This window comes from Penaeus vannamei, chromosome 20, assembly GCF_042767895.1.
Source record: "Penaeus vannamei isolate JL-2024 chromosome 20, ASM4276789v1, whole genome shotgun sequence".
In the NCBI taxonomy this organism is placed as follows: Eukaryota; Metazoa; Arthropoda; class Malacostraca; order Decapoda; family Penaeidae; genus Penaeus; species Penaeus vannamei.
Genome location: NC_091568.1, coordinates 244178 through 254177, shown reverse-complemented (window position 1 = coordinate 254177; position 10000 = coordinate 244178). Strand labels below are relative to the sequence as shown.

Genomic DNA, 10000 nt, shown 5'->3' with positions numbered 1-10000 from the left:
GCAGTGAGTGGTTCAGCGACTACATTTTAGCTTCTAGTTATATTATCATTATTGTCTTCGTCATTGCTATCAAGAATGTTACGCATGCGCACACACACACACACACACACACACACACACACACACACACACACACACACACACACACACACACACACACACACACACACACACACACACACACACACACACACACACACGCATAAAAAAACGCACGCACCCCCCCCCCCTCCCTCTCTCTCTCTCTCTCTCTCTCACGCACAAACACACACGCACATACACATTCACTCACGCCCACACCCACACGCAAAGAATTCCGCCCGACTACCACGGAGGTGATGAACTGCGGGCGGCATCTGAGCAACGCGACGGCGGTGCGGTAGATGTCCACATTCTGGTAGTTCACAGCTCTTTCCAGCACTAACGTCACGGCCGCCACCAGCCCGCAGCCCGTGACGCCGTCGCTGGAAGGAAAAGGTGGTCAGGTTGTCAGCCATCTTGGGATGAGTGGCAGGAGAAGGTTGTCAATATTTACTCTTTACTGGAGAGCCATTTTTTTGTGGAAGTGAGTCGGAGAAAGTTGTCAGATTACTCGTAGCTGTAATTCTAGGCACGGAAATGTGTGTGTGTGTGTGTGTGTGTGTGTGTGTGTGTGTGTGTGTGTGTGTGTGTGTGTTCGTGCGTTTGCGTGCGTGAGCGTGTCCGTGCGCATCTGTATATGCAACTATGTATATGTACAACTGCATATGCCTATCCATATGCATGCGTGTTCCTCCCCCCAGCCCCTCCCCCAGAACACCCTCTCCCCCTCACCCGCAGCACAGGAGCGGAGGCCCCGAGTACGGACTGCGGTGCACCTGGAGGAGGAGGTCGGCGAGGGTGAGGGCGACGTCGGGGGAGGGAGGGAGGTCCTGCCCGCACTCCCAGCCCGTCACTTGGTACACGACGGTGTTGTAAGTCTCGTTCTGGAGGGAGAAAAGAGGTCGTGTGAGGTCTTCTCGGGTCGTTAGTATGGGTCGTTCAGCGCGAATTATTGGAACGAAGAGAATGGACATTAATAACTTACTAACCCATAATGAAAATTGATGCAAAGACTGATAAGAAACTATCGCTGTGTTTGATATACGTGGAGATATAAATCTGAGACCATGACAAAAAAATAAATATGCAATGAAAAACACAATACGTGTTGATAATAAGGAAGAAAAACCTACAATGCACAAACTAATAATAATAATAATAACAATAATAACAGTAATCATAATGATAATAATAATAATAATGATAATAATAATAATAATAATAATGATAATAATAATAATAATAACAGTAATAATAATAATAATAATAATAATAATAATAACAGTATTTATAATCATAATAATAATAATAATAATAACAGTAATCATAATAATAATAATAATGATTATAATAATGATAATAATAATAATAATAATAATAATAATAATAATGATAATAATAATAATAATAATAATAATAATAATAATAAACATCATCATCATCATAATCATAATAGCACACGTGAAGGGACTAATGCAGGCATTCTGAGCTAGCACAAGGACGCACCTCCGGGTTGGCGATGGTCACACGGGCCTGGAGGAGGAACTGGGAATAGGGCTGGACAGAGTGGGTACGAACTCGGTGCTGCCCGAAGGTCCTCTCCTCCTCTTGGTCTGGCAACACTGCTGGGAATTCCTCCTGGCGAAGGTCGCACAATAAAAGATAATTTCGATATTGTATTGGTATATATATTCCTCGCAAGACTTTTGTGATCGAATTTTGTAGTTTTTGTGTGATTAAAAAGGATACGTCATTATCAGAAAAAAGGCCGAGTATTTCTTTCATTCTCTCTACACTGTCATTAATGGTCTTGAGGATAACCACAATGAAAATTATTCCAAGCAGAAATGCATGATAACAAAAAGAAGGAAAAGGAGAAGGCGGTGACAGCAACTGACAACAGTAACAACAGCATACCTCGTCCGAAAACTCGTTGAGGAACACCACCACGGGACAGCACTTCTCGGCCACCAGGCGCCAGAACCTCTCCGAAGTCGATGCCAGCGGGTGTTCAGTGACCATGAAGGCCTCCTTGTTGGTCAGCCCCGTCACTCGGATGGCGTTGATGTACTGGGCCTCGTGGACTCCCTCTTGGGCAGCGAGGCAGACCCTCCAGGTGTCCGAGGGATACGCTGCGTGGTTCCTGGTGAGGGCGAAGACATTCTGTTGCTCGGCTATCTTGTAGGTGAGCGCCGAAGGAAGGGCCTTGAGCTTCCTGTACTGGTTAGGACACTCGAGGAGGAGGCGCGGCAGCTCCTCGAGGAGGCTGGCCAACAGGATGGTCGTACTGGCGCCGAACAAAATTTCGTCGAGGATCTGCAGCGCGAGACTGTACTGCGCGAACGATTCGACGAGCCGCGCCCTGCTGTCCCTGAGGCGGGCCAGGGCCTCGACGGGGTCTATGGAGTCCTTCAGGTCCAGGCTGTCGAGCAGGAGCAGCACCAGCAGCACCGTCCCCGTCCGCCCGATGCCGGCCGAACAGTGCACGACCGCCACGCCTGAGGAACCACCATGAATTCACGTAACTCCCGAGAATGCATCATCCGCGGGTAAAGTAAACTAATCAATAAATAAAAGATACTTTTAAGAAAAATCACACAACATACTTTCCAGATCCCTTTGACTCCAGAACCCGCTTTTCACAGAACCACAGGAAAGCGTTACTTACATTCGTCAGAACGAAACACAATAAAGCCTCATAACAGAATATCGGCGTAATGGAGGAAGACTCACCGTGCGGCTGACTGGCTCTAAAGTGTCTCATCATTGAAGCCAGAGAGAGCGCCTCCCCTGGAACGCCGTGGTCAGGCCAGCTTATGAACTGATAGTGCCAGAGTTCTCGCTGCTGGCCATTGTGGGTCACCTGCAAGACACGACACATGTAGCCAACACATCGCTGTTTCTCTCTCTCTCTCTCTCTCTCTCTCTCTCTCTCTCTCTCTCTCTCTCTCTCTCTCTCTCTCTCTCTCTCTCTCTCTCTGTCTCTCTCTCTCTCTCTCTGTCTCTGTCTCTGTCTCTGTCTCTATCTCTGTCTCTGTCTCTGTCTCTGTCTCTGTCTGTCTCTGTCTGTCTCTGTCTGTCTCTCTGTCTCTGTCTCTGTCTCTGTCTCTGTCTCTGTCTCTGTCTCTGTCTCTGTCTCTGTCTCTGTCTCTGTCTCTGTCTCTCTCTGTCTCTCTCTGTCTCTGTCTCTGTCTCTGTCCCTGTCCCTGTCCCTGTCTCTGTCTCTGTCTCTGTCTCTGTCTCTCTCTGTCTCTCATATCAGTCGTTACTTCTAACTCTATAATATACATCGTGAATCTTGAAATATGGAGGCAGTATCGCAAAGACCAGCTTACCAGGCAAACTCTTGACAGTATGAAATGAGGCAAACTTTCTCTGCTGACGACAGTGACTGTCATCTCTTCCGTCTCCAGGTTCGACCCGTAGCGAAGGTACTCTGCTACTTTTGGCTGCAATGGATTGAATAAAGAAATATACACACGATTTGCACGCATACGCAAATACACATGTGTTATGTATAGGCGTGTGTGTGTGTGTGTGTTTGTTTACTTGTTTCTACTTGTGTATGTATGTGAGTTTGTGTACGTGTGTGTATGAGAGTTTGTGTGCTCGTATGTGTATGAGAGTTTGTATGTGCGTGTGTGTGTATGAGAGTTTCTGTGCGCGTGCGTATGTGATGCATGTACATATTTATTTATGGCTGTATATCGTCAATGATTGGAGAATATCTTTTTTTTTTTACTCTGATGCATATCGTAAGTACAACAAAGGCTCTATACATGTCATCTTTGTTTACAGTTCTTGTTAAGGGAAAGGCTATATATTCACGGTTCTTGTTCACGGGTCAGCTGCCCAGACCTAGCTTGCTGTATTTTGGTTATATTCATTTGTCTGTACATTGTTTCGTAAATATGAGGCTACGTACAGCCAATCTCTCTCTCTCTCTCTCTCCCTCCGCTTCTACTCTTTCTTTCCCTTTCTCTCCCTCCCTCTCACACTCTCCTTCTCTCATTCTCCCTCTATCTTTCACTTTCTCTTTCTTTCTCACTCTCACTTTCTCTGCCCCCCCCCACTCTCTCTCTCTCTCTCTCTCTCTCTCTCTCTCTTTCTCTCTCTCTCGCACTCTCGCTCTCTCGCTCTCTCTCTCTCTCTCTCTCCCTCTCTCTCTCTCTCTCTCTCTCTCTCTCTCTCTCTCTCTCTCTCTCTCTCTATCTATCTCCTCTACACATTCATTTATTCCATCTCACCTTCCCGTTTTCTATGAAGTTAGCAACCATAATTATAGAAGACACATTTTGCTCCCAAACCATTCTCCAAAAGTCCCCTATGGTGTTATTTTTCTCTGCTTTGGGCCCCTGGGTAGCGATGTAATGCATTTTCTGTCCATAACCCTGCGAGCACAGAAAAAGTGAACAGAAAACGGACATTTGCGGTCGGCATAAAATCGAAAGAAAATGGGCTATATTATGTTATATTTTTTTCTCTTGTTTGTTTCTCTTTTCTAGGGATAAGGCCCTTGGAAACATTATGTGCCGAATGAATTAGAGAAATAAGAAAAACAGATTGATATTGTTACATAAACTGAATTTACGATCTATGGTAAAAACAACAAATCTTATAAAAAAAAAGTGAAAGTACTGTAATACATATCCTACGATTCTATGTGAATTCATAAGGGTCTAATACTAAAACAGGCTATTTTTTCGTTTATTTTGTTTAATGTATTCCTAATACTAGATTTTTCCATATAAAGGGGTAACCAGTCGCTTACCCTAATATGATTGGCATTGATGTAATCTGAATGCGGGTCGTCATCCTTCACCGCCAATATCACCCTCGTGTCGTCATCTGTAAGATCGAGTTCTTTTTTTTAAGAACAAACAAGAATTTTTTGAAGAATATACAAAGCTCTCCACAAAAATAATTTACATAAATTACAAACATCTTTAAAAAATAACTTACAAGGCAAATTGTTTCGATAACGGTTTTTCTTCTTGTTTGCAGGTAGGTTGCCAACGTCCATTTTCCTGCCGGTGTTTTCGGGTATGGTCTTGTGAGAAAGAAAACGGGATTTTTTTTTTTTTTTTTTGAATAGTGATGAGGATAACAATAATGATTATGATAATAAAGGTAGTGATAATGAGGAGAAAAATAATAATGACGGCAACAGTAAAAGTAATACTGATAATTATATTGATAATCATAATGATACGGACAATGACGAAAGCGATGATTCTTAATAATAATGATGATACTGATCATAACAATCAAATGTCAATATCAGCAACAAAAAACACAATTATACCAGAACACAAAAAAATGAACAATACAAACCTTGAATTCATCCGAAGCTTCACTCGAACCAATGACTCGATTCAGATAGGATTCGACCGCTAGGCGAGGCACACGCCGATAGTCATTATCGTAAATCTCTTGCAAATCTATGTTTTCGTATACAGGATCCTGCAGAGAGAGAGAGAGAGAAAGAGAAGCAGAAGATGATGGATTGAAACAAAACTAATACACAGAGAGAGAGAGAGAGAGATGATAGAATAAAAAAAAATAATAAAAAGTTAGATAGGTAGACACACACACACACACACAGAGAGAGAGAGAGAGAGAGAGAGAGAGAGAGAGAGAGAGAGAGAGAGAGAGAGAGAGGGGGGGTGGGGTGGGAGGGAGGGAGGGAGGGAGGGAGGGAGAGAGACAGAGAGCGGAAACGAAAACAAGACAGAAACAGACAGACAATCGGACAGAGAATAACAAAATAACATATGGACACCAACCTCTCGAGCTAAGGAAGCTGTATCTGGAAGTGAAGACACATCATGGAAAGATATGTTTTTACCTTTCAGAACCAGACTGCTTTCCTGTTGATCTGAAGAGAAAATTAACTCAGTTTCCCCCATTAAGTACTCAGTACATTTGAATATAATCAATTTAATGCATGAATTTTCTCTTAGGGAAATCAAGTGGATAATACAAGAGTACATAAGGAAGTAAAAGTAGGAAGCACGTAATAAAGTTTAAAAAAATGAATCGAGGAAAATACATGATGTAGAACCATAAATATACCAATGCAGTAATAAAAGAAGAAAAATAAACAAAAAGGTTAAAAAACACGAAGTAAAACAAAAAAACAAGGAAACGAAAATCTTTCACAATCAAATTGAATTTACAAAAAAAAAGAACTAACAATATTAAGTAAATAAAAAATATGAAAATGTAGGAAAAATACATCATAAAGTAAAAATCGAAAAAGAAAAAGAAAAAAAACTCACCTTTTATGAAAATAGATTTAAAATTCTGAATAAGGGCGGGGTGCCGGTATCTGAAAGATTGTAAATATCTATAATAATGATAAACATTAATATAATGAGAAATGGTAATAATGATATTGATAATATAATAATAATGATCTTGATAATATTAGAATAATGATATTGATAATATAATAACAATGATATTGATAATATTAGAATAATGATATTGATAATATGATAATAACAGCAACAGCAATAACAATAATCATTACTATCATTATCCTTATCATTATTATAAATAAATGTATGTATTAAATAAACCAAAACTATCACATTCCATAAAATCCCACAACAATATCGGAAAAAGTAAAACAAAAAAATAAATACAAGAAATAAACAAACGAGCAACAACAAATCTGAACACAAAGTGGCCATCATTCGGCAGAGGCGCTCACATGACGAAGGCCAGGACGGCGACCAGCAGCAGCAGGACGACGAGGACGGAGACGAGAGCCGGCAGGAGGGAACTCGGCTTCCAGTCCCGCGCCCGCACCACGCCCGGGATCTCCTGCCAGGCGTACTGTGTCTCGCCTTGTTCAAATAGGACAGAGAGGGCTTGTTTTATTAGCGAATAGGTTCAGGTCAATGGATGCCTTGTCTTGTTTAAGTTAGGGAAGACGGGTTTGTTTTTATTAGTTAATAGGTTTAAGTCAGTGCCTGACTTAAGGTAGATAGGGTTTGTTTTTATTAGCTAATAGGCTTATGTCAATGGATGCTTTGCTTTATCCAAGTTAAGGTAGAGAGGGATTGTTTTATTAGCTAATAGGTTTAAGACAATGGATGCCTTGTTTAAGTTGAGGGAGATGGGTTTGTTTTATGAGATTGACTTAATAGAAGATTTAGTTTGGTTCACTTTTCAGCTTGTGTTTTATATATCTTTGCAGTGGTAAGGAAATCCAAGAATCAGGTTGTCCTATAGATCTGAGTGGAGAGATTTACTTGAGAGAATAGCTAAATAGGCCTACTCGCTCTTGTTATAAGACTTTTAGCACGGGTTCACTTCGTCATCGATTCTAATGTTATTACACTTTGTTACCACCACTAAGTACTGGATCAAGTATCATTTAATAGAATCCAAACTCGCAGCCTCATTTTACTATAACGAATTAATGCATATTAGAATACTGAATACTGACGTTATTAAGCCTATTTAAACCTGTAACCACTTCGTTTCGAGGAGTAAAAACAGTAAATATATGAGCGTCTAAAATCAGTTGTCAAGGCCACATACCCAGGAGGCTGTTTTGTGCAAGGACGCCAATTTCATAAGATTTTTGGGATTCCAAAGGGCAGTTTAGGAACCCGTTGTACCGCTGGCCGTCCCCGATAACGAAAACAGAGTCATCCTGAAACAAGGGATTCAAAAACTAACAGAAGGGTCCTGTAAGGAGGGAAGGCTATCATATCTGTAGAAGAGTCAAACTATAACATAGAGATCGCTGTCATAACTGTAACAGAATTGATCATCCTGTAACAAAGGATGTCAGTATTAACTATAATAGAATTGACTATCCTGTTACCCCCCCCCCCCCAAAAAAAAAGCCTCAACTGTAACTGTAACTGTCATAATACCGGTTGATAAAACCACTTCGTTACAAGAGAGTGGCTATGCTGTATCTGTGGTAAAGATGGTATTATACACAAGAATTATATAAAATCAATCAGTCCACGTACACATTATAATTAGTGTCATTGTCATTACTAATATCATCTTCATTATCGTGAATCACAACTGTATTGTACATGCTATCGTCAAAATTATCAACATCACTACTACTTTTATTGTTCTAATTACTGTAGGTGAAGACGAAGATGGTGATAACAATAACGATAATAATAATAATAATTATTATTATTCACATTATCATCATTATTACCATTGGGATTACTAACACCCTTATCTTGATCATTGTCATTATCATCATTATTACCAGAGCAGTAATGATTATCATGATAATTATGACAATAAAAATATTTTTAATGACAATAATTGTTATGCAAATGAGATTAATAGTGATACTAGTGAAATTATCATTGATTATGGTAATGATAAAAGAAATGACATTGATATGGTAACAATAATCAAAGTACTTGTTCCAAAGTAGCTCCAAAATTCAATTGGCTTTTTCCCTAAAGCCTTCTGACGACTCCAGTATCATAAATCAAATTTTGGTGTTACTTCTGGGTATTGTAGTAATATCGATTAAAGTATACAAATGATTATGCTTATAGCTATATCTGGTATCTCAAAGTGCACTCTCATTGGCTGAACTTGATGTCATAAGCTCCACCCCATTTTTGAGCTGGTTAAAGTATTTATTTAGTGTATTTTCTTTGAAATAATGGTAAAAAATATAATTTAGTTGAATTCTTTTTGTTACAGTAGATATTCTTTGCTGTGACATGATGTCTGTTTGGTTGCTATTAAATTACCACTTGTGTGCGAGGAATGGCCTGGGTTACTATCCACAACAAACCTGTTTTTTATCACTGCTGCCGTCACAACTATCATCAAAATCGTCAAAATAGTAATTCCCAACAACCCAAAACATCACCTTCGATATTCATAAATTCTCAAAACAAGTACAGTATTGAACCGTATTCATGTTGACAAATGCAGAAAAGGTATGAATAAGAATGTTTTGTTTACTTCGGTCAGCACAGCGGCTATGCGTAGAGGTTCTCGACACTCATCCCACGTGTCAGAGTAATACATGACGTCGCTACGCCTCCTCCTACTATTGCTGGCTTCCTTTGGGTTGACAGTATGCCTGCGCAGTGCCTTCTCCAGCAGAGAGACAGCGGATGCCTGCAGGTCTTCTCCCTCTTCGCCTCCGCCATCTTCCGCGCGGTTGACCACCACAGCCAACGAGCTAGAGAGAGGAAGTTAATTATTAATAAGACAAATGTACTTGACACCAAAGGTTATGTAGCACTATAGGAAGGTGTGGTATCGAAAAGGGTAAAAAGGAGGGGTTGGGTTGATGATCAAATGTACTATACGTCGAAATGTCATAAAGCAGTTTAAGATGGTACGGTTATGAAAAGAGGCAACGAGGCGGGAGGGTAGAGCGTGAATAAATGGGTTAAGATTTTGTCATAAACTTTTTTTTGCTTTGCCAGATGAGTTTTAGCCCCGATGACTTAGATTCTAATGGCTTCTAGCTTTGGGCGTTATCAAGAAACAAAGGTCTAGGACTATGAGACGAGTAATGGTCTTCCTGTGGACACTGCACAAGCCAGCTGAAACGAAAACCACCCCACAATGTAAACTTAAAATGACCTGGCGCGTTAATTCCATGTAGAAGTTGAACAATGTATTATTGAGGCCTCCGCTGCTAGTCATGATGACCCTTGATACGCAAAGCAAGCTCCGCTAATCGCAATTTACAACTATAAAACCGAGCACCGTCTTTGCGATTTGCCTCAGAATTTGTCAGTGGTTCCAGCATCCTCCCCCTGTCCCCTCTCTCACCTATTTCCATCTCCATAGCGCGTCAGGGTGGGGAGGGCAATGGTGATGGTCGTATTGCTCGACTCCAGGACAGTGGGGGCAGCGGACAAGGCGGGCGGCAAAGGCGAGGTGGCCACGAGAC

At 40.9% G+C, this 10000-nt stretch overlaps 1 protein-coding gene across 4 annotated transcripts in view; it reads right to left on the bottom strand.

Annotated features, from left to right (window-relative positions):
* The window catches only part of LOC113814557 (receptor-type tyrosine-protein phosphatase kappa-like), a 32581-nt gene that overhangs the window by 524 nt on the left and 22057 nt on the right, over positions 1-10000 (bottom strand). For 3 of the 4 annotated variants that reach the window (XM_070134632.1, XM_070134634.1, XM_070134635.1), the window contains 16 exons: positions 9880-10000; positions 9055-9277; positions 7636-7750; positions 6800-6935; positions 6363-6412; positions 5868-5959; positions 5416-5544; positions 5044-5131; positions 4853-4929; positions 4329-4472; positions 3417-3530; positions 2815-2944; positions 1999-2579; positions 1588-1719; positions 814-965; positions 305-464 (listed from right to left, as the gene is read on the bottom strand). The exon at positions 9880-10000 is cut by the window's right edge and continues 82 nt beyond it. In XM_070134632.1, the coding sequence (XP_069990733.1) occupies positions 305-464; positions 814-965; positions 1588-1719; positions 1999-2579; positions 2815-2944; positions 3417-3530; positions 4329-4472; positions 4853-4929; positions 5044-5131; positions 5416-5544; positions 5868-5959; positions 6363-6412; positions 6800-6935; positions 7636-7750; positions 9055-9277; positions 9880-10000 (2444 nt within the window). The remainder of the gene's footprint in view (positions 1-304; positions 465-813; positions 966-1587; positions 1720-1998; positions 2580-2814; positions 2945-3416; positions 3531-4328; positions 4473-4852; positions 4930-5043; positions 5132-5415; positions 5545-5867; positions 5960-6362; positions 6413-6799; positions 6936-7635; positions 7751-9054; positions 9278-9879) is intronic. The other variant, XM_070134633.1, reaches the window with a different exon arrangement.